We start from the raw sequence: 24,612 nt of genomic DNA, 5'->3' as shown, positions 1-24,612 counted from the left end.
AAGTTGCAGGGTTGCGGGTTTTTCCCACAAAATCAGATGTGATTTTTGCATGGGGGACTGGATTCAATTTAAGCCCAGACCATACTGGCAATTTGGGTGAGTGGGTGAGCTTTGTGGGTCCTTCAGGCTTGGTGTTTTAGGACCCTGATTCCATCGTGGGAGCATCTCAGGACCACCTGCTGAGATTTTCTCAAAATAAAGATGTTTATGTGAGGTCATGAAAAACTTTGAAAATACTTAATAATACAATGAACTAATACCACTGAATTATACCACTGACTTAAAAATGTTTAAGACGGCAATTTTTTTTTTTTTTTTTTTTGGTGATAGTAGGGATTGAACTTTGGAATTCTTTACCACTAGCCCTTTTTATCTTTTATTTTTTTAAGTTGTAGATGGACAGCATGTCTTTATTTTTATTATTTATTTATTTTTATGTGGTGCTGAAGATTGAACCCAGTGCCTCACAAGCGCTCTGCCACTGAGCTACAGCCCCAGCCCTTATCTTTTATTTTGAGACAGGGTCTCACTAAGTTCCCCAGGTTGGCCTCAAACTTGTGATCTTCCTGCTCAGTCTCCCAAATTGCTGGAATTACAAGTGTGTGCCACCATACCTGACCCAAGATGGCAAATTTTATCGTATTTAAATTTTATCCAAATTGGGGAAAAAAAAAATGACACTGTCTGATGAGAATTCTCTATAACCTTGGAATGGATAGGGGTGGGGAGCTATCAGTCTGTTGAAAGAGATTCCACCAGGTAATACTGGTATATCCTCCTTGGATTAAGACATTCAGTTTTAGACTGCAGCTCAGTGATACAGGGTCTCACCCCTATCCAAGCTTTCTGTGCATCTTCCGGCTGTCCAGGGCATCCTTCTTGTGTGTGAAGTTTCTTAGGTCAGGCTACCAGTGAGCAGACCCAGAACTTGAACTCTGATCTCAACTGATACCCAAGCCTATGACCTCCAATCCTCCTACCTGCTCCCTCCTCAACAACCCAGGGAGATAGGACTGCTTTTTCCCAGGAGGCCGGCTGATCTGGTAAGGCGCACCAGTCTTGGGTAGATGTGCTGTTTCTCCACTCAGATATAGACTTGACTCTGGTCCTTTATCCCCAGAGACCTTCACAAGGACATGTGATGTGATGTAGACCTGGAGAGTTGTTTGTCCAGAAAAGTTTCATATTAGATCTTAGCTAGAGGACTGCCTCTAGTTGTTTCCCCTCAGTGCTGATCTTGCAAGTGGTTAGAGCTTTTGGTTACCTAATCTCCTTCCTGGTTCTTAACATGAAATGAACAGAAATTCTGTTCTACTTGATTAAAGTACACTAAAAGAAAGTTCCATAACATAGAACATTGGATCAGACCAGCTAGTGTACCTTAAATTCCCAAATATCAGAGCACTCCCAAGTAGTGCTTACAAAGGAACTATTCATAGACATTGCAGTAAGCCAGAGATAGAATGAGAGTGAGAATTTTTATTGTGTCCTGAAGGACCTGGCGGTGCCCCTATAAGACCTGCCAGGGTGACCTTAGGACCTCAGGCCCAGTCTGTCTCCTGAGGTAGCACCTGTGAACTGTTCCTTCCTGCTTGTCAATTTTACCTGGTCTAGCAGACTGTGTCTTGCTCATGAGCTGTCCACTTATCAGCCCAGCCTCTTGGTCTGTTATCTTCCAGAGTGGCTGCCTCAGCCTGTCCCTGAGAAAAAGGCCTTCTCTGTTGGTTTTCTGCTTTCTGCTGCCCCCACCTGTCTAGAAGAAGACTGGCAACAGTTGCCTGTATATCTCCTCTTCTGGACAGAGGTTCAGTTCTGGGAAGGTCCTTGAGGTCATCTTGCTTCCAACTTGCCTTGCCTGAAATTTTTGATGTGGAAAGAAAATATCAATGTCACAGCCATGCAGTGTCATCTACATCTCTCTTGATCTCTTATTTGTGTGGTCTGGTCTTGCTACCTCATTGATAATTTCCTGTATGCTTTCTTGATCTTTCTTTGAAATCCTTTTCAATTATTATGCAATAAACACTTTATAGCTTGTTGAAAATGTTGTCCTTTCTTTTGCTAGTTTCATTCCTGTATATCTAACATATCTAAAGATGGGTGCATGAGGACAGAGCACAGTTCTTTAAAGGCCTTCCTGCTTTCTCACTCTGCAGGGCCTTGGACGGCACTGGGGAACATTTCCTTCCCTTCATCCAGGAGAGAAGTTGCCGCCATGTGTTCTTAACCAGGGCTAGGCCTCAAAATCATATTGAAAACACAGTGTGTTGGTTAGAGCCTTTTGAAAATACATTCCTAAGCCCTGCCCTTAGAGAAATAACAGCGTAGAATACAAGAATTTGTGTTTCTTAAGCTTTTTAGGTGGTTCTGATGTTTGATCCTGGCAAAGGATCACTGTATTCCACACAGGAATGCATGCAGATCCATTCACTCCCTAATTCATTCAGTGTATTTAACAAATGTATATACACCATTTTGTACCAGGCAGAGCATCACTGATGTTGGGACTCCAGCATAGAACAGAGGTACATTCCTTGTCTTATGGAGTGTTACATATGTATGTGTGTAACAGATACATATATACACTTGTGCATACATGAACTGTCTGTGCCGCTGGAATACAAAGGTCTGTAGCAGTCTACAAGTAGTGTGGCAGTTTGTTCCAGAAGAGGTAGGTGCTCCTGTGTGCTCCTCATTGCAGATCCTCAGCACTCTTGTTAAAGGGACTCGGAAACCTGTGACCTGCAAGATCCGCATTCTACCTTCGGTAAGGATGATGTTGTATATCTGAAGGTCTGTGCTCTAGGTGATGTTGGATTTTGGGGTTGTGAATGACTCATGAGGTGCTGAATTAGGTTTGGTGGAGGGAATGGAGCTGAGCCCACTTTAAGAGCCAGCAGCTATAAACCTGGGGCCCCAGTAACCACCCTATGTGATCTTCCTCAGCTAGAAGATACCTTGAGCCTTGTGAAGCGAATAGAAAGGACTGGCATTGCTGCCATCACAGTTCATGGGAGGTGAGTGATTGCGTTTTTAGGGTCTGACTGGCAGGGCTATTCCTCAACCATTTTTACAGTCCCTCACCTACCTATTTTGCCTGCCTCTGTCCAGCTCTTCGACAACCTGTGAGTCCAGAGGGTACTCAGATCCCTTGAACAGGCTTGCTTTTGTCTTTGTTTCTTTTATTGAGCCCTTACTGGTGCTAGGCCCTGCTCCAAGCTTGAGAGACACAGGAGAAGGAGAAATGCCCCATCCACATGATGTTGAAGTGGTAGAGATGGAGTGATTTGCTCAAAACCGTATCATGCAGACAGAAAGTGGTGGAATTAGAACTCTGACTCTGAATGTTTCTTTTTCACTTAATTGAGCAATGGCTTCTCCTTTGAATGACACCAGGCAGATGGCTATTCATTCATTCGTTCATTCATTCATTTATTGTGGTACTAGGTATTGAACCCAGGGGTGCTCAATCACTGAGCCACTTCCCTAGCCCTTTTTATTGTTTATTTTGAGACAGGGTCTTACTAATTTGCTTAGGGCCTTGCTGAGTTGCAGGGGCTAACCTTGAACTTGTGATCTTTCTGCATCAACCTTCCTAGTCATTAATTAGCATTACACGGGTACGCCATCACTCCTAGCAAGATGGCTGTTCTTTTGAAGACCCTACCACTTTTGCCTGCTCTTGTTGGACTACCAGCTATCCTAGTGACTATTTTAAACAGTCCTTTGTAGCTAATGTGTTTAAGAGACCTGAGGTGTTTCTGAAGGATGCCCTTGGTTTCCCAAATTTGCTCCCTGTGCCCAGAATGTCCTTTCACAAGGAACCCCAGACAATAGACTTTGGCTGGTGACTTCTTATCTCTGAGAAATGTGCCTTTTGGGCTCAGGGGTCTTATGGAACAGTTCAGGTTCCTGGTTGTGATTTTGACAGCCTTTTCAGAGGGCATCCAGAGCTCCATCATATACAACAGAAAAGCAGAGCTGCTCAGATTGAAGTCAGAGGGGAAAGTGAGAACTGCAAGTACATGCTTTCCTTTCTTAGGCAGCTTTGGACTAAAATTGCTTGGTGCCAAATCCTATGTCTGCAGCTCATTAGTTGTGTATCCCTTAGGGAAATCACTTCTGAGTGCCACAGTCCTAATATAGAAATTAAGATAATTTCTGCTTTATAGTTCTCTTGTGAACTTTTTATGAGATTGTGAATAAAAACCTTGGCACATAACCTGGCCATAGCCTGGCATAATTCTCTTAATAAAGGAAGATGTTATTATTTTTTTGGTGCTGAGATTAAACCCAGGGATCCTTTGCCCCTGAGCTATATCCCTCCTCCTGGGTATATAGGAAGATAGAGGTGGAAGCTAGTTGGCAGGACCTTCTGAGAAGTTCAGGAATGTAGCACAGGGGACACACTTAGAAAAGCCCTGTCAACCACCTGCCCTGCTTATCTCTGAGCATAGGTCAGGCCTTACCTCAGAGTCCCTGAGAATTGCTAACTCACGCACAAGAACTTTTTATAGTCAACTTTGGAAGGAGGTGCCCTGGGTCATGTCCTGCTTCCCCTGTGTTTCATCATGACAGCCAAGGTCTGTGGCTTGCCCTGGCTGCCCTGGACACAGGGCCTACCCGGTATCAGGTCCTTTTCCCCAGGATCAGCTGTGCAACTTGGCTTTAGCACAGGCAGCTGTGTGGGAGTGGCCAGTCTGAACAGTGACAGCTGTTCCCAGTCCCTTAGGGAGGAAAAGACTGGAACAGTAGGGGCAGCATTCTTATAGCACTGTCCCTCATCTCTGGGAAGGGCAAGGGGAAGTCAGAGAAAGCAGCATGACCTTGGTTACCAGGCTGCTCACATTGGCCGCCTGCAGCCATGCCTTGCCTGCTGTCCTCTTGAGAGTTGGACTTGCCTTCTCAGCATGGACCTAAGCTGAGTTAGTTCCTCACCACAAAGTTCTTTCCTAGAGGTTAGGGAGGCCACTCCTGCAACCTGTCCTTCATGTCCACATGGCTGCCTAATCTTCCTGAGGTCCAGTAGGGAGGACAATAGTAGGTCTTGGTAAGATAACCTGGGTGAGCACTCAGCCGTCAGTCCCATCTCTCTCCTTTTTTTTTTTTTTTGTCTCCAAGGAAGCGGGAGGAGCGACCTCAGCACCCTGTTAGCTGTGAAGTCATCAAAGCCATTGCTGAAACCCTCTCCATTCCTGTCATAGCCAAGTAAACTTCTCTTCTTCTTCATTTACTTTTTTTTGCCACAACTCATTCAGAATAGACTTGAGCTGGCATTTAAGAAAAGAAATAAGAGAGCATTAAAAAGTGACCATAAAGGAAAAGAGAAAAAAGCAGAGTGGGAAATGAGCAGAAAAGTGGCTATCATGTAAGGCCACGTAAGGTCACTTGCCTTCTGATGAGTGGCTGATGCAGGTGTGCAGGGCAGCACGGGGCACTCTGATGCATGGGCTTGGGAGAGCGATAAAGTGGCTGCTGAAGCAGACTGGTGGCAAGGTAATGTCATACCCAGGGTGAGGTGTGCACGGTTCAGGGGAGTCCCAAGGCAGAGTTCAGAGTGCTTTGGCTCCAGGAACATAAGACCGGTCAGAGGGTAGTTACAGAACCAGGAATGTGCAGGTATGAGGTACTGATGAGCAGCCCAGAGACCACATCCAGTTGCTAGTGGGGAGCTGGTCTGTGTTCAGTTCAGCCTTGCACCTAAGGGAGCCTAGGAGCTTGGGAACAGGGAAGCCTGACAAAAGGCATGCCTGATAGGTGGGAGGGAGGAACTAAGGGTTGGGGTATAGCTGGGCACTGTGTCCCCAGTAAAGTTTTGGGGTGGCTTGGAGAATCCAGGGAGCCTGTCACTTCTGTTACCACCTGAGGGTCCTCCCCTGACATGACTAGCTCTGGGCTGAGACTTCCACCTGTCTCCTGATGAAACAGATGAGGATAGAGCAGTTTCTGAGAGGATCCTGGAGCCTCAGGGTAGAGGGAGGGGAATTGTGACCAAATTGGACTTTCCTCTTGACCCTCACGATCACAACTATATCCTCCTCTTCAGGGTTTTGACCTAGTGCTTAGAAGGTACATGGGTGGCTCCTTAGTTTCAGGGTTTTAGGTTCATGTCTTCAGATGTGGGCTGGCATTTACTACTGTTTTGGATGAGGGAGGAGGAAAGTAAAAGGTCTGGAATACCTAATAAATACCAAGCAGGTTTGGGTTACTTTACACATATTATCTCACTTAGTGAGATTATAATCTCCACTTTGCTGAAGCTCTAATAGCTGAAGTGACTTGGCCAAAACCCCACTATTAATGAGTAGTGGGGTTTTCTGAAAATACTGGAAGGTTCCATAATGGAGACACCCCTAACCCTCCTGTTGCTTTTCAGTGGAGGATCTCACGAACACATCCAGCAGCATTTGGACATAGAGGAATTTCGACAAGCCACAGCTGCCTCTTCAGTGATGGTAGCCCGTGCGGCCATGTGGAACCCATCTATCTTCCTCAAGGAGGGTCTGCGGCCCCTGGAGGAGGTCATGCAGAAGTATATCAGATATGTACGTCTCTGCACTTTTTCAAAACCACAATTTCTGTCTGCCACAATCCTGCAGAGAGCATTTTATGGGAGCAGCCAGCAGCCCCTGTTGTTCCTCTCTTTTCCTTTTTAGTTCTTGGAGTATGGCACTGAGTCTCATCAGCTGCCATGTGAAGAGAAGATGCTAGGATGTGTGCTCCTAAAGCTCCAGAGAAGTGGAGGTTATAGCAAAGACCTTCTGGATCCAGGGTGCTTCTGAGGCCCTACATATATGATATTGTGTTCTTTCTCCCTCACACTCCACATGTACACAAGCCCATGCACATGGACAAAGGGGTTTTGTGTCACTGAAGACAGTCATGCCTCTGTATTGGCACAGGTGCAGCCAAAGCCAGGAGGAGCCATTGTTGTAGTTGTTGCTTGAGATAGATTTTCTCTATAGAGATTTCTCACTTTATTTCACTTATCTGTCAAAATGACTTCTAAAACATTTCTGTTGCTAATTTCCAGGATGCTTTGCTATGAGTTAGGGAATAGTCTATCTTAGTGAATAGTTCTTTCTAAAGCAGTTTCTTTTCACGAGGAACTCAATGGTAGTACTAGGGACATTTCCCTGCAAAGCAATTTTTTTTTTTTTTTTTTTTAATTTTAATGAGTTCACCTGTCCTGTCTCTTCCACAACTCTGGGACTCTGTGGGACTCTGATCAGTTACATGTCTACAGGCAGAGACTGAGTGGTCCTCAAACTCTTCAGGGAACTGTGCCTGATCAGAGAATATAGCTCTTGCCCAGAGCAGGCTTCCACCTTCTTCTTTAGTTCTAGTGCTCACCTGCTTGGGACTACTTGTGTCCTTTTCAAGCTGTGACAACAGCATGCAGAGTTCCCATGGCTGAGCAAGCTGGGGATGGTAGGAGGCCTTGAGCCTTTGTCCAGAGCTGGAAACCCTCTGTTCTAGAGCCTCTTTTCTCCAGTACTGCAGCCCTCATCCCCTTGGTTCTGGATGTACTGTTGGGTGGTTTGATTACAACCAGTTGTCCAGTGGTCTCGATCAGCTAGAGGCAAGGGACTTTGCTTCAGTCCAGGTCAGCTGTCCATCTCTTCTGGCCAGCTGGCAGATGTGTAGTAGAGAAGACATGTTCAGGAGTGCTGAGACTGCTCACTGGGTGAAAGGTGATGTTATCATTCGTGCTCTGCTGTCCCTTGGTGGCTTTCAAGAATGTGTGTTGTCACAGAGAAAACAGAGTGGCTTTAAGCGTCAGTAGGGCTGCTTCTGGTCCAGCCAGATGCCTTCTGGTTCAAATAAGCTGAATCATGGCCCTCTTGCTGGTTGGGGCTCACCCACTTATTCCCCCTTTGTTATTGATGTGCCATAGCACCTTCCTAGGCACTGATGATTCTCAGGCAGAGATTCTAGAATATTGTAGAGAGCAAGGAGGCAGGATCTGAAGTCTTTATCCACCGCTGTTCTCCTGCCCTATCCCTGATCATGTGGGTGTTGATAGTGCCCCTGGGCAGTTATCTTTCCTCCCTGCGACTCACTTCTTAGGCTGTGGAGTGGAATGATAGCTTTACTTGTATAAAGACATGAAGTGACAGATAATATATCAAATATGCCTGGTAAATGGGGCTGTGCCCTACCCATGTAGGGGAAGTTGGAAAGAACTTAATCAAGATGTCAGAAGAGAAAGTACCCACCCAGGTTCTAAGGAACTCTCACCCCTGTCCTTGGGTTAGAGCTGCTATGCCAGAATTTGGTGTTCCCCCGTCCCTGTAGTGGGTTTTCCATCATAGTCTGTGGTGGCCAAAGCAGGATGGGGATCTCTGCACTTCTGGACCTTAGAAGGTATTTCTGATTGTGGGCCTTGACTGTGATTCTCAAGCTTTGTACCACCAGCTGGAGGAATAGATGGCAGAGTGGAGGTGACTTTTATGGGATCACATTGCCTTGATGGCAAGGATGCCTTTGATGACCCTTGGAACCTTTTTTCCTGCCACTGAAGCCTAGCTCAGGCTTTGACATCTGCTGGTAGCAGATGGGCTCATGCCAGTTCTCCTCTTAGGCGGTGCAGTATGACAACCACTACACCAATACCAAGTATTGCTTGTGCCAGATGCTGCGGGAACAGTTGGAGTCGCCCCAGGGAAGGTTGCTCCATGCTGCCCAGTCTTCTCAGGAAATTTGGTAAGAAAGGCAATGAACTATCCATCTGTCTTTGCAGATGTTTCCCAGGTTTACGATGACCACAGGGTGTCAGGCTACACAACTTCTGGACATGGATTTGTAGGAGTAGGGTGATGCCCCACAGAATGGGTTACTTTCAAAGCTTTGGAATGTTCCATCCCTAGACCCATCTCAACAATAGGGTTTGGGAAGTAGGGCACTAGTATATTGGAGGAATGCAAAAGGTAGGCTTAGAAATTCCTTCTTCCATTAAAAGACCATAACATGCCAGGCTACCAAGACCCAATAGTCAGGAGAGGTAGGGCTACTGAATGGAGCTTCTGGCCTGGGCCTGTATCCACACCCATCACATTGCAGTCTGAGATGTAACCATTTGGTCCTCCAGATTTGGTACAGCTCCAGCTCAGGTGGTTGACACTGGAGGCACCTCACAGTTTAGCCACAGTTTAGCTCTACTCCATTTAGCTTAGTAGCTAGACCTTGGTTTTTTGAGCTCTAAACAGTATAGCTCAACAGCTCTGGTGGTACCTTAGTCCTGGCTCCTATGGCTTCTGTCTACCTATCTGCTTTCATACCTCCATACCTATGCTCCTGCTGGGTCCTTTGCCTGGAAGGTCTCTCCCCCCCTCATCTGTATCCTCCAAGAAGCCTTTCTGAACCAGTCTCATCATTAGGAATCCATCTGCTTGCGGGGGCCTCCAGCCCTCAAGATGCCTCCTGCAAGGGAAAAGCTTTGCCAGAATTATTCTCCTGCCCTTACCTTGTGGCATTGATTCTTTCTCTACTCCATTTAGCTTAGTAGCTGGACCTTGGTTTTTTTGAGCTCTAAACAGTATAACTCAGCCGTTCTGGTGGTACCTCAGTTCCAGCTAGACCCATGGCAGCTGTTTGAGGCCAGATGGGAAGTTGGGAACTACTCAGTGGTCAGGCCTCCATTTCTTCCTCCCATGGACTGACATGAAGATGAAGCTGTGCACACCACAAGCGCTTGATCAGTATAGGTCATCTCTGGCACAGCTGCTGGTCATCATGGGGGAAGTGGCTGTAAGTAGTGGGGATGGCCTTAGGACCTTTTCCACCCAGCCCAGTTTCCCTTTAATGTCCATGCTCATGGACATTCACTCTAGTTTCCTGTCCAGGTTGATACTGGGTTGGGCAGGAGGCTCTTGTTCCAGCATTTTGATGGCATTTTGATTCTCGGTGGTGGTGCCCTGGGTTCCTATAATACCTTCAGTGCTGCTCTACTAAGGTGCCTGCTGTGTTCTGCTTTTTCCTCCATAGTGATGCCTTTGGCCTTAGTGCCTTCTATGAAGAGACTAGTCAGGAGCTGGATGCCCGGAGGGCTGAGCTCTTGGCCAAGACTCCAGAGGAGGTGGGGGAACCAGCTGAAGATACCTCTGGTGTCATTAAAATGGCTGTCAAGTTTGATCGGTAGGTTTCCAACTTAGCGTCAGCATGGGCCAGGGCTTGTACCTTTAGAGTACGACTAGGCCAACACGTTGGTTTGCTGTATGTGCTGGGCATAGTGGCACATGCCTATAATCTCAGCTACTAGGGAGGCTGAGGCAGGATTATAAGTTTGAGACCAGTAACAGTGAGAACTTGTCTCAAAATATAAAAAGGGCTGGGGATGTAGCTCCGTGGTAAAGTGCCCTGTGTTCAATCATTAGTACCACAAAAAAGGCTGACATACTGCAAGTATCCTTGGTTAGATACTTGTTCCTAGAGAAGGTATTTTTAGCTAAGATAGTCCCTGAAAGCCCAGGTAGCACTGTTTGAGGAAGAGCATGTTGTTTTAAGAGTAACTGAACTCTACTTTTTCCCAGACCACCCCCTCTTACACCTTGGGGCAGGGGACCTTGTCTCCTGTTCCTAAAAGTATGCTTTTCCCCTGGCCTTGAGGAGCTAACTGCCTACATGAAGCTCCCCAACAGCTACAGGAGCTTCACCCTCATTTGGCTCTGGACCCCCTGCCCACATCCACTGCCTTCACCAGCCTTGTGTTCCCTTTTTAGGCAGAAGTAGCTTCATGCTTATTTTTACTTCAATTGTGACTCAGCTCTCCCCCACAACCCCAATACTGGAGATTGAACCTGGGGTGCTCTATCACTGAACTACACATCCCCAACCCTTTTTAATTTTTATATTAAGTCAGGGGGTCTTACTAAGTTATACAGCCTGACCTCAAACTTGAGATCCTTCTGCCTCAGCTTCCTGAGCCATTGGGATTACAGGCATGTGCCACCACTCCAGGCTTATGACTCAGCTTTGAATTGTGCCCTCATCCTTGTCTTCTGCCACTTGATCTGAGCCTTTCTTGTCTCCAGGTCCAGATCGGAATCCAGTCTTCTCTGGCAAGGGTGTGTGGTGGGGGCAGGAGAAAACTCTTGGGTAGTCACACACCAGAAGGAGCACCCAGTGGGAAGTTGGAACATGTCCCTCCTACATTGTCACCCTGTCTCAGACTGACCCTGATGTCAGAGTTCATTGTGTCCATGGCAGCAACAGATCATTTTGACACTTGGAAGATGGAGTCAGAGTGGGCACTGAGCTAGATCCCTGAGCTAAGTTTCTCACCTCCATCCACTCCCAGAAATCTTGTGTCATGAAGCAAACTGGGCCTTCCTTCCTGGTTGTTAGAGTCTGTTTTCCAGGGTGGAGCTCAGAGTTTTGGGATTCCCCTCACCTTCAGTTCCCTAGCATGCTAAAGCCCATCTTCCCTTTAGGTAGAACCTAGGTATCAACCACTGGCAGGAAAGGAAGGGGAGCCCAGAGGAGTAGGCACAGGATCCTTAAGGCAACAGCTTGAGGTCTCAGCTCCTGTAGTACCTATCAGGAACTGAGTGGGACAATTGGTAAGGAGGGAGTGGAGATGGTGAGTGGTCCCTGCTGCTTCCTCTCCTTTCTCTAGGAGAGCTTACACACCCCAGATCACCCCTAAGATGTGCCTGCTGGAGTGGTGCCGGAGAGAGAAGTTGGCACAACCTGTGTATGAAACGGTGAGTTCCTGGCTGTGACCTACCCTGCAGCCAGCCACAGTGCTCCCTCCAGTGGTGCTATCATCTAGCACACCCACAGCTCATACCCTGAATTCTAGACTATTTGGATAGTATCTAGCTTTGCCCTCTAGGTGTGGAAAAGTTGCTGGTGGCTGGTCAGTTGCTGATAGCCCTTCCCCTCTGACCTTGTCCAATTTGGCAGGTATATCTTTGGATTGGAGTGGGGCACAGAACTGGTGCCTAGACTTGGAGCCTCTGGTGTAGAAACCTTAAGACTTTTGGTCCCTCTGGCCATTCCTTATTTAGTCTACTCCGCCTCTTCCACTCAGGCTTGTACCTTCTGGGCCTTGTGTCCCCTTCTGCAAGAGTGACTTTTGCAACAAAATTTAACCTCTGTCTCCCTTGCTCAAGTTATTAGCTCTCCAGTGCCTATAGGATCAAACCCAAGCCCCTCAGCATGGAGCACGAGACTCCCATATGCCTTGCTGCTTCAGGTCTCATCCACTCAGCCTTCCCCTGCAGCCATATCACCTGATCTGCCAAATGTATCTTCTCTTCCCCTACCCATGTCCTCTCTCACCCCTTTGCCATCTGGTAAATTCCTCAGTAGGAGGAGGCTTCATATTCTTGGCACTTACGGGCTCTGATGGCCCTTTGTTTGGGTTCATGACAGAAATTGGACACAGATGGTGTCATTGTTAATTTGTATATTGGGCTTCTTTCCTTAGAAAATGTACCTCCTTTTTTATGGGAGGAGCATGTGAACAGACAGCCTCAGTTACATTAGTTTGGAAGTATTTCCCTTTACTTGCCTTTGATGTGATGGGGCAGGTGGGCCTCAAGGGCAATCAGCTCTGTTTCCTTTGTCTTCTCTGTACCAGGTTCAAAGACCCCTAGATCGCCTGTTCTGCTCTGTTGTCACTGTTGCAGAGCAAAAGTACCAGTCCACCTTGTGGTGAGTTTTCTTATCAGAGGGCCTGAGGCTTGGCGTTGGGGGACCTGAATCCAGCATTGGTCTGGGAGGGTTGGGTGGATGTGCCTGCATGATGACCCTTTACTCATTGTTGTCAGGATCTCTGCTAAGGGTGTGTAAGAGTCAGAATTCCCAGTCTTTCATCCTGTAACTTGCCCACCTGCCTTATTGCCTTATTACTCATCTGCCCAGGGACAAGTCCAAGAAACTGGCAGAGCAGACTGCGGCCATCGTCTGTTTGCGGAGCCAGGGCCTCCCTGAGGGTCGCCTTGGTGAGGAGAGCTCCGCTTTATACAAACGCAAGCGGGAGGCTCCTGACCAAGACCCTGGAGGCCCCAGAACTCAGGAGCCAGCCCTGCCTGGGGAGCTATGCAAGAAGCCCTTTGTGACCTTGGAAAGTGGTGAAAAGAGAACCCTGGAAGGTTGGTGACTACTGTTCCTGCCATGGTAACCCTCTCCATGGGCCTGGCACTGAGGTGGCCTTGATACTGGAGCATGAACCAGATGCCATTGGTCAATTTGCTGGCCCTGCGTGGCAAGAGTTTGAGGTCCAGGACTAGGTCATCAGTCTGGAACATAGACCAAGGAGTGCCCAGGTGTGGATCGCATCTCTTATGACTGGCAGGGCCAAGTTCCTAGTGACTGGAAAACAGGAGCTGTTCAGGTGACTGACTTTTCCCTAACTTGACATTGGTACAGTGCAATAAAGACACCCCTCCACCATCACCCATGACTGACTGATTCAGCCTTGGGCATCTTTACACATGGACTTGTGTCCTAGTCTGATTATTCTCCCACCGTCTGTGAAGAGCTGGAGCTTCCAGAGCATGTCCCCTGCCCATCCTTATGGGTATGATGGATGTGGGGGATGGGCTGCTAACTTTCAGGCCTACCAGACTTGGGTTGAGCTAAGATGGCCCAAGAAACCCATTCTAGTGATAGGAAGCATGAGGTATTGGGCATTAGTTGAGTTTCCTGATAAGAGGTAAGTTCTAAAAAAAAAGGTAAATTCTATAGAATCTGGGAAAGGACTAGAGTATCTGCTGCCCCTTTAAGTGACCAGTCCAGTGGAGTGGGGAGTGTTGATCTGATTCCCCAGTCTTTATACCTGACAGGTGATTGGAGCTCAGACCTGATGAAATACCTGCTCTGGGCAGGGGCCACTGGAAGCTGTGGGTGACAGAAGTTAGGCTATTGCATTCACAGGTCACACCCACTCTTTCTTCCCCACTCCAGCTTGGAGGGAAGGAAGTGGCAGATTCACTTTAATTTCCTCTTGGCAGTGAGAAGCAAACCATCAGCTACCACCACATCTCTTGGGACCTCCCCCACTTACTGGGAGGGGCATTCTGACCAAAGGTCTCTGCCCAGCTCCACCCCCATTTCCTGTGCTGTAAACATGCCGTGTGTCCTCCTCCTTGCTAGGCACTATGAGGAGAGGATTCCCCTCTGGGGCAAGGCTATCTTCCCCACATCTCCCTTGGGTCAGCCTCATGGCTCTGTGGCAACCTAACCTGGGGTCAGGCCTCCTTGCCAGCCAGTAGCCCTTGTCTCTGTGGTTCTCTGAGTCACGGGTTTGGTGGGTAAGGCTTTGTCCTAGTCCCAGTGCTACCCCTCCCTGCCACCCACACTTGCTTTTTTGTGTTTAGATAAAAATACAGCAGTCCCAGCTGCCTCCCAGAGCCTTGGAACTGGGCAGACAGAAAGGCCTGGTGGAGCCCCCTCTGTAGTGGGGGAAGAACTAAATCCCACCTCCCTGGTGGGAGTGGCTATTAATCTCAGGTTGTTTCTCCTATTGATGTGGTTTTCCTGGGGATGCCCCCTTCCCTGTCAGGATTAGGGTCATTCATTGCTGGGTCATGGGGAAGGGAAGGCAGGGGTAGAGTTCAATTAAGATCATGGAGTTCTATTAAGAGGCTGGAGTTTGAAGCTTCTAAGGGCACAGGGAAGAGACTCATTCACTAGAGTCAGATAGGCATGGGCTGGTTACTGTATGTCCTATGACTGAGGGTGTTTAGCAAAGGTCCTGGTTGAATATTTTGGTCCTCAAATGGTCTCACTTCAATGCACTTCAGTGGTAAGCTGCCCAAAGCCTAAGAACCTTAGACCTAAAGGCTTTATCCACCATTAGTGATCATGTCCACCTTAAATTAGGCCACTTAAAACTCCCAGACCCCTTCCTGGGCTAGTAGCTACCACACTTATCCATCCATTTAGTCACCTTTGAGGCCATTCCCTTAGCTCAGCACATTTTGGGGACAAAAGGTTTTGATATGAGCATGAGAGGGAGAGGTGAACAAGGCTGGAGAAGGTGGCAGGGCTTCCAGTGGTACAAGAAGAAGACTGGATTTGTGCAAAGGTGAGGGGGAAATGTCTTAGGTCCACAGTTTTGCACCCATAGGGCCTCCCTGGCTCTCTGAGACTGCCCTCTGGACTGAGTCCAAACCCCTCAGCCTAGTGAGGACAAAGTGCCGATTTGCTGACTTCAGCAGCTAACTTTCTGAGGTTGCAGTTGGCTGGTCTTATCCTTTCCACCTAGCTTGGGAGCTGCACAAGGGTAGTCCTTTATGGCCATTGTTGGCCTGGTCGTGGGGAGTAGGCACAGAAGACTAAAACAAAAGCTTGAGATGAGAGATTCATGGCATGCAGATGAGGAACTTGTCTAAATGAGTTTCCTTCAAGGCTTCTGTTTCCCCTGGAGTGAAACAAGGGGCTGGGTTGGGCTAAACTATAACATTATCCTGTGGCTTTAAGGATACAGAACCTTGAAAATGGGACATTAGGACCAGGCCTGTGGCAACTGGCAAAAGAAATGTCTTCACCTGATTCTCAGGCCTGGCTAGGATTCACACATGAGGGACAGAGGTGTTCAGAAACCCCTGCAGTCTACTGCACTGGCTTCTGTGCCTCCATTTCACAGGGCTCTTAGAGAGGACAGGAGGTGTGGGTCATATAACCTACAGAACCTTTGGAACTGGTCTTATAAAGAGGTCATGAGGGGAGATCTTGGCCCTCTCTGGGGAAGAGGAGTGGAAAGAGTATGCATATTGGGGTGTGTATGTGTGAAGGTTCCTTCATAACCTGGCCACTGTTGCTTTTCTTACAAAGAAAGTGACTGCTTCCTGCAGTTGGTGCCCTACACCTGCCCCAGGCCTCATCACTCCTTGCCTTCTTGTTAGATTGTGAATTTATCACAGACCAGAAGACTTCCCCACAACATGATCCCTTCTAAGTGTTCTCCAGATGCTCAGTCCTTGGGAACACAATGTGGAACATTTGAATAATGGGTGAATTTTTAAAGCCATCTACTTTGTCTGTGTCCCTTTCCAAATGAGGTGGGGGTAGGGGAGCCAACAGGCCCTGGGTCTCTCTCTTGCCTCTTCTCTGGCCTGACTGACTGAGCTCCTGATTCAGGTGAAGTCATCTGTGGAGGGAAAGAAGAGCTGGATAAGGGTCCATTTTCTAAATTCAGATGACAACCTGGGAGATATGTATAGGGGTCAGGAAGGGGATACATCCTGAAGTTGCTTTAAGTTTTGTGGGGATGAGGAAGTGAGTTGACCAAGCTTTTGGCACCTTTCACTATACCAGGATCATGTTGCATGTGGTACTAATAGGTGGGCCATTAACTTGAGGCAGAGGGCTACAGAGCTAGAGGGGCATTTGGGCTCCAGGTTGGAAACCTTCTGAAGGCAGGACTGCTTATTGGGAAGAACTTTCTACCTAAAACCACTTGCTTCCTCTGGTTGGTCACTTTATCATCTCCTGCCTTTAACCTCACCCAATTCCCCAATCCAGTGTTCCATTCAGAATTCTGACCATGTAAGTTTTTTGCTCTGAACACCTTCAAAGTCCTCAGGATATAAATCCAGAGGCACCTTGCAGTGGCCTACAGCTCTCTGCCCACACATCCAGCCCCACTTTTGGCTTCTGCTTACTTCAGGTACTTTATGGTCTCCAAGTCTTTGGAAGTCTGTTCTTTGCCTGGAACAAACCTTTCTTACCTCTTGTCTCCAGTTCTTGCTCGTCCTGTGAAAATCCTGTGGCCAGGGGATTTTGAACCTTTTCAGATCTCCTGGCACAGCTCTAATCTCTTTGCACAGTAATTAGCCATTTGCTGTTCCCTTTCCCCTGCCCCTTGAAGGGAGACTTAGTTTATCTCTGCATACCCAGATCCAGCATAGGTAAAGGCATATAGCACTGGGCAGGAATGAACTGGTCCAAGATGAATGTCTCACATGCTCAGGACATTCCTTGCTCTCCTGACCTAGTTAGGTTCCCCCTAGGGCTCCCTTGTAGCTCAGGAATCACTGAGATCTATGCAAAGAGCTCCACCTTACCTCCTCTCCCAGGGGTTTTTGTGGGTGGTGTGGATATGCTGTGGGCCCTGCGAGGTGGCACTTTTCACGCCTCCCATCTGCACCCAAGCCCCTTGAGGCCGTGCCCTGGGTTCCTCCAGTAACGCTCTTAGGGAGATGCTATGCCCTGTGGGCTCTTTGCCAGGGGCATGGAGCCTGGGGAGACCATCACTAATGCCTCTCCCAACTCCCTGCCTATTTATGAGTCCTAAGTAAACAAGCCTAGGCTCAGAGTTCCCAGACCCAAGAGGCAATGTCTTGGACTGTCCTAGGAGAAGGAAGGCCTCTGTGGAGGGATCAAGTACAAAAACAGTTCTTTAGTGTCATTTCCCACTAGCAGTCACCAGTTTAGGTGGCAAGATCCTTCCTGCATTCATGGGTGTATATGGGGATGTAGAGGTCAGAACTGTGAGTGGCCCAAGCTCACATGGGGTTTCCCTGCACAGCCTGCTCAACTTTGAGACGGAGATAAACCCTGCCCCTCTATCTTCCTCTAGAATAGTGGGGATAGACAAAGACGCGGGCCCCACTCCACCCCAGAGGGTCTGTCTGCTGCTACCCATTTCCTTGAGCTCCACCACTCCTTAACTGGAGGCTCTCCCCTGTCCCCGCTTTTTTGAGATTCTGCCATTGAGGCTGGGATGGGGGGATGCAGTTATGAGTGGTGTCCAGGTAATCTTGCTAACTCTGATGCCTTTTTTTTTTTTTTTTTTTTTTTGGTACTGGGAATTGAACCCAGGGGCGCCTAATCATTGAGCTACATCCCTAGCCCTTGTTATTTTTTTTATTTTGAGACAGGTTCTCACTAAGTTGCTGAGGCTGACGTTGAACTTGCGATCATCCTGCCTCAGCCTCCCGAGTCGCTGGGACTACAGGCGCGCGCCACCGCGTCTGGGGCTTTTTTATTTTGAGACCTGTCCTGCTAAGTTGCTTATGGCCTCGCCAAATTGCTGAGACTGACCTCGAACTTAAGATCACCTTGCCTCAGCCTTCCGAGTCGTGGAGATTACAGGCGTGTGCTGCCGAGCTGGGCTCGGCCATCAGGAGTGACTCTGAACGGCGGCCCATTACCAAACCCGTAACCCTACTTGCTCTGGTGCCCCTTCGTCGACGTGAGCTTTGCCTAATGAGGAAAGGAATCTACTCTAATTGGCCTGTGGTGGTTCCCCAATCCAACTGGAGAGGGCTATGGGTTCTAACACCGGCCTGGTTTAGGAAAAAGAGAGAAGGAGCGTAACTACAACTCCCGTGAGGCAACAGGGCGCGTTGACTCCATATTCACGTGACTCCCTTCTCGCTGACAGGGAAGTCACGCGATAGGTTGACCAGGGGGCGGGGCCTCAGGCTAGTCCGCAGCCCCACTGGCCTATGAGTGGCCGGGTCGGATGGGCGCGCGGTAGGGGCGGGGCAGAGTGTGCGGTACGGCGCGGGCGCTCTCTAGCAGCGGCGGTGGTGGCGGAGACTCTTGGGGGGGCGGGGAATCTTGGCCAAGGCGGCGGTGGCGGCTTAGGCACCCACGACTGGCGGCTGTAGCAGCTCCTGGGGCTGCTTGAGGCACGACCAGTTTTCTAGTTCAAAACGAAACGCTCAGTGTAGCGGGCCACGCCCGGAAACTTTGCCGAAGAGCCACGACCTCTTAGCCGGCGCGGCCCGGCATGAAGCGGCGCTGAGGAGCCGCCGCCGCTGCCGCAGCTGCCTGAGGAGGAGCCGCGGCACTCAGGGCCACGCCGATGACTACTGCAAACTGTGGCTCCCACGACGAGCTCGACTTCAAACTCGTCTTTGGCGAGGACGGGGCGCCGGCGCCGCCGCCCCCGGGCTCGCGGCCTGCAGGTGGGTGCCGACGGGGCGGGACCGAGGAGTGTCCCTCTCCTGGCTCGCGCGAGCTCGCTTTGCCCGGTTCTCCCGATTGTTTGGGCACTGTTAACCTGGTGTGTGTGAGTGTAGTCGGTTAAGACATTTAAAGGGCTGAGGAGGCGTGTGGGTCGCTGTACCGTGTAAGTGGCTGCTGCCTTGCCTGGAAACGAACTGGTGAGGAACTTGACTCCGGGACGCCAGAGGCCGGTGCACGCCCGGGGTTTGGAGGTCGAGGGTCGGGACCGCAACCTAAGTGGCGTCTGGTTGTCGCTGCTTTGCCAGCGTGGTGCAGAGAAAATGTTATCCTAGTGTTCTGTGTAAGTGCACTTGGTAATTTCGTCTGTACTAGGTTGTTTTAAAAATTCTTTATTAAAAAGGTGCGGATTAAGGGTTAGAATTCCTTTAAAATTCGTGTACTTTTTTTTTTTTTTTTTTTTTTTTTTTTTTTTTTAATCTCCTTCGCTAGGAGAGTAATGCTTTCGGGATACCTTTCAATTGTGCAAGTTTATGGCCTACACTTAATTCAGAGTGTAATTATAACGGATTTTTTTTTTTTTTAAACTGCTTGTTACAGGAAAGTGGAAGTCTTGTTTTACTTTGTTTTAAAGCTTTTTTGAAAGTTTGTTTCATAATTATCCTAGAAAGTTCCGAAAGTCGATTTTTGTTTTCAGAGAAAGCTCTCCTTAGAAGATATTTTAAAGGAGATCGTAAATTGGGAAAGCTGGCACCATAATTCTTGTAGGTCAGTCCAGTCAGGAAATAGAAACAGGATGACTGGGAATTTAGAGTTCTCCTATGACCTGCTTTGGAATACTGTGGTTCATTAAGTTCAGTTTCCCCATTACATATGCAGGCAAACTCAAAAAGTGGATGGATAAGAGTGATCCCTATTTATTCTTTCTGGGTATTAGGTGAATTACTTAATGTTCATATTGATGTTCAAAAGATGTTTCTCTAGAACTGGATTGGAAACTTTCCTGACCGTGAGACATAGGGAAGAATTCTCTGGGCGGTTCAATACTTGTTTTATCAGTTCTTTTTATTCTTTATGTTTAGGTGTCTTTTTCAACATAATCAATAATTTACAGTAGTCATTTATTGGCTATATTTCTTTTCAATTCCTGAAACATTTAAGCATCTATTATGTTAAAGTTCCTGTTATTTTGATGCAAAAAGGACTGGCTCCTCAGGAGTTAGGGCAACAGTTGGAGGAAACACATAGCCCAAATAACTAGGCAAACTGAATTATGATGTATTTTGTAACAGAGGAGGAAATAGGAAAAGTGGAATTTGTGGAGAGGATTGAATTGTACTTAGATTATTGGGAATAAACAAAATAAAAACAACTTGTTTGAGTATATTATACCGAAGATAAACAATTTTTTAAAACTTTTTTTAGTTGTCGATGGACTTTTAATCATTTATTTATATGTGGTGCTGAGAATCGAACCCAGTGCCTCAAACATGCTAGGCAAGCGCTTTACATCTGAGCCACAATCCTAGCCCCAAGAAGATAAACAATTGATACCAAATTTTCTTAGGCACAAACTTTATTAGGGTCAATTATATACTAAGTATATAATTAATAAAGTTGTTAACCAAACATGAATTTAAAAAGGGTGTCATCAGGCTGGACTTGTGGCTCAGTGGTAGAGCGCTTGCCTAGCATGTGTGAGGCACTGGGTCCAATTCTCAGCACCGAATATAAATAAATGAATAAAATAAAAGTCCATCAACAACTAAAAAAATGTTTTTTAAAAAAGGATGTCATCATGTAAGTAGGATTGTATATACATCAAAAAAACAAACAAACAACAACCTTTTTTCTTTTGTGGTAGTGGGGATTGAGCCCAGGATGCTCTACCAACTGTTTTTGTTTTGTTTTGTTTTGTTTTTTAGGGTAACCTTTATTTTTTATTTTTTAGGATCCTGGGAATTTAACTCAGGGACACTTTTACCACTGAGCTTCATCCTCAATCCTTTTTAAATTTTCATTTTGAGAAAAGTTCTTGCTAAATTGCTGAGGCTATTCTTGAGCTTGCCATTCTCCTGCCTTAGGCTCCCAAGTTGCTGGGATTACAAATGTGCACCATCATGCCTAGCTTTTTATTTTTTATTTATTTTTTTGGTACCAGGTATTGAACCCAGAAACACTTAACCACTGAGCCACATCCCCAACCCTTGTTTATTTTGAGACACAGTCTCCCTAAATTGCTGAGACTGGCCTTCAAATGTGTGATCCTCCTACCTCAGCCTAAGTACCTAGTATTACAGGTGAATACTAATTACCCCCTGCAGAAAAAAATTGATATTAAAATGGGTCTAGAAGGAATTAAATAAGGTTTGTAACTTAATTTATAATGGATATTGCTAAAAGTAAACTTGAGTAGTTTTATTTATGACAAAGTCCGCTGGTAAAATTTGTAAAAATTAAGGTGAAGTACTTGTAAATAAAGAAACTATCTTAAAATCAACAATTTAGTGACATTTATAGTATTGTGCCTTACCACTTCTAATTCCAGATTATCTTCATTACCCCAAAAGAAAACCTGTATCTATTAAACCTCATTCCCCCTTCTCTCCCAACCTTTGGCAGCTAACAGACTGGTGTATTTCCATGGATTTATTTATTCTGCATGTTTCATATAAGTGAAATCATTCAAGATATAACCTTTCCTCTCTCATTTCTTTCACTTAGCATGTTTTCATGGTTCGCTCACTTTGTATCATGTATGGATACTGCATTCCTTTCTAGGGCTATTATTCCATTCTGAATATGTACACACAGCACAATTAATTTATCTCTTCATCCACTGATGGACATTTGGGCTGTTGCACCTTTTGGCTCTTGTGAATAATGCTGCTGAACAGCCCCTGATAAGCATAATTATGAGTACAGTATGCAATTTAAAGGAATTCAGTAGATTAACTGAATGCTTTTGGGAAGGTATATGCGGTGAGGTAGGCCATGAGACTAAAAGTGGAGAATTGAGATGGGTACTGGGTTGTATAAGTGTGTTTACTTGGTTTTGGATTCTCTTCCTCTTTGGAATGGAAGTTGCTTGAGAGGAGGGTTAGTGGCTTTATCTTGTTCATAGTTGTATCTTGTTCATAGTTGTTAGTTGTGGCTAACACGGTGCTTTTATGTAGTAGGCACCTGATATTTGTTGAATTAATGAATAAATAATGTAAAAATTTGAGTCATTCACTTTTTTTCTGGTAGGGTAGATGAACTTAATGATGTTTCAGTTCTGTGGCTATTGTTGGTTTAATTCCATGAGATAGCAAATCATGGTAATTTTGCCTTGCAGTGGGTTTGCATCTCTCACGGTTTAAGGATACTTAGCAGCACATCTAAATCTTCTTTTTCCTGTCTTTCTTTTTTTCTTTTCTTTTTTTTGGGGGGGAGGCATTTACATTTTCATATAGGGAAAATAATTTTGAAAAATGTTTGGTGGGAAGAGGTGATGGAGAGTAAAGCCAGGCTAAGGGTCTGAATTCAGTGTGTGTCCTAAGCAAGTTTGTCAAAGCTTCTACACAGTAGATGATTTGTGGTGTACTTGATAGCATTGAATATATTTGTCATTGACTTTTTAAAGTTTTGCTTATTGACATGTTTTGAGATTTTTTTTTCCCATTGAAGAAAATTTAAGACCCTAGAGTCTTTAGTTTTTTTTTTTGTTTGTTTGTTTTTTGGTTGTTTTTGTTTTAGCTCCCAAATGCTTCCTCTGATTTTTTCTTCAGTTAAAAATGGATCAACTATTTTATTAGACTTCCTTCTTGTACCTAGCTTCAAATCGATGATACCCCTTAATAGTACCTAGGGAATTTAAAATAGGTACATATTTAATATATTCCATTATTTGCCATTGTAAAGACCAGCTTCTGATAGCCTATTTTGGTGTACTAAATGTATATCTCTAATTTTGATGTTGTAATAAACTTTATTTTGCAAATTCAGAGTTTCATTGTGCAATATTGATTTTCTAATCCTAAATGAGAGTCACCAGGAGGAGTGTATGCTATACTATGTGTAGTATCTTAACTTACTGCTGTTTTCTTAAAAGAGAAGTGATGTTTTAGATATAATACGTATTTTTGTAAGATAATTTATTATGTGTAATTTTGCTGGGTGCAGTGGCGCAAGCCTGTAATCCCAGCAGCTTAGGAAGTTGATGTAGGAGGATCGAGAGTTCAAAGCCAGCCTCATCAACTTAGTGAGGCCCTGTCTCTAAATTTAAAAAAAGGGGGGGGGGGGCTGGAGATGTGACTCAGTGATCAAGTGCCCCTGAGTTCAATCCCTGGTACCTACCCCGGGAAAAAAAAAAATGTATAATTTTATCAGGTATTAACCTTGATACACAAGTTTTTCATATGTGAAGTTGAGGAACTTTTCTGGATGATTGTTTTAGACTGTGATTTAGTGGTTTTACTTTGTCTAGTGCTTGGAGATCTGATCTATGAGTTCCTTCTAATTTATTGCCTCTTAGATTATTTTCTCATTTTTCAGTTTTAATATTTACTCAAGGGTTTTGTTTTGTCTGCAGTATTGGAGTTTGAAACCGGGGCTACGCACAAGCCAGGCAAACACTGTACCACTGATCTACATCCTCAGCTGGTTATTAATTATTATTATTATTTTGGGACAGTCTCACTACATAGCCTAGGCTGGCTTTGAATTGGTGAGCCTCCTGCTTCAGCTTCCAGAGTATCTGGGATTATAGGCTTCTGCCACCACACCAAGCAAGATTTTTGTTATATTTTGCATGAATAGGATAATGTATTTAAAGCTCTTAGCATAGTCCTGGTTCAGTGATGATCTTTAATGGTGGTTAACATTTTTTTTTTTTTAACACAACACATAATTAATAGACTGTCCTTGCCCCCTTTTTTCCCTAAACTCTTATAGTGAGAGAGCAGGGCATGTTTGAGATCTAGTAGCAGAGACCTTACATAGTTGTAAAAATTTGGTTTTAGACAGTTTTTATTCTCTTAATTCAAACCTTTATTCTTTAAGTGTTCTTGCATTTTACCACGTAAGTGTAAGTACTGAAGATAATTTACTTTTTAAAAACATTTTTTAAAATTGTTACTGGACCTTTATTTTACTTTGTAATATGTGATGCTGAGAATCGAACCCAATGTCTCACACATGCAGGGTAAGTGCTCCACCACTGAGCCACAACCCAAGCCCCCACCACTTTTTTTTTTAAGTTGTCAATGGACCTTTATTTTATTTATTGATATGTGGTACTGAGAATTGAACACAGTGCCTCAGACATCCTACACAAGCACTCTACAACCCCAGCCTGATCATTTGCTTTTAATTATATTTTTCCTCTTTCTTGAATTAAGTTGTTAGTGACCTAGTAGGGTGTGAAAGTTGATTTGCTAACCATTCTAAGTATTATTGAATATTTAAATCAGGATGAAAAAAGGGAAGTTGCTTGTGTGGTTTCCTGTAGAAATTTAATGGTGTATTTGTACAGCTCATTAGTTACTGTAAAGGGGGATTTGATTGCTGCTAATCCATATTTTCGTATCATAGGTCAGCTTTTTCTGTGACCTTGAATGCAGTGAGAATATGTATTAGGTAGAGTCAGTGATAACATTTCACCATTTCACTTGGAAGAATAATTAAATATTTCATTGACATGTTTTCTTGATAGGGGTTGGAGGATGCTCCTGGGGTATTAGCAGAATTTCATGATAGTGATTA

The 24,612-nt window shown here is 45.8% G+C and overlaps 2 protein-coding genes across 2 annotated transcripts in view; both read left to right on the top strand.

Annotated features, from left to right (window-relative positions):
- Dus2 (dihydrouridine synthase 2) overlaps positions 1-13,404 on the top strand; it is a 151,817-nt gene extending 138,413 nt beyond the window's left edge. Inside the window, exons 11-19 of the mRNA XM_047527911.1 lie at positions 2,702-2,767; positions 2,947-3,017; positions 5,122-5,208; positions 6,377-6,545; positions 8,585-8,706; positions 9,988-10,137; positions 11,618-11,705; positions 12,587-12,660; positions 12,871-13,404. Coding sequence (XP_047383867.1) covers positions 2,702-2,767; positions 2,947-3,017; positions 5,122-5,208; positions 6,377-6,545; positions 8,585-8,706; positions 9,988-10,137; positions 11,618-11,705; positions 12,587-12,660; positions 12,871-13,108 — 1,065 coding nt within the window. The 3' untranslated portion in view covers positions 13,109-13,404. The remainder of the gene's footprint in view (positions 1-2,701; positions 2,768-2,946; positions 3,018-5,121; positions 5,209-6,376; positions 6,546-8,584; positions 8,707-9,987; positions 10,138-11,617; positions 11,706-12,586; positions 12,661-12,870) is intronic.
- A 5,089-nt stretch (positions 13,405-18,493) lies between these two features.
- Nfatc3 (nuclear factor of activated T cells 3) overlaps positions 18,494-24,612 on the top strand; it is a 107,155-nt gene continuing 101,036 nt past the window's right edge. Inside the window, 1 exon segment of the mRNA XM_047527898.1 lies at positions 18,494-18,869. Within this exon segment, the coding sequence (XP_047383854.1) occupies positions 18,767-18,869 (103 nt within the window). The 5' untranslated portion in view covers positions 18,494-18,766.

This window comes from Sciurus carolinensis, chromosome 16 (genome assembly GCF_902686445.1).
Source record: "Sciurus carolinensis chromosome 16, mSciCar1.2, whole genome shotgun sequence".
Classification (NCBI taxonomy): domain Eukaryota; kingdom Metazoa; phylum Chordata; class Mammalia; order Rodentia; family Sciuridae; genus Sciurus; species Sciurus carolinensis.
The sequence above is the reverse complement of the archived record's forward strand: the minus strand, read 5'-3'. Positions and strand labels throughout refer to the sequence as shown.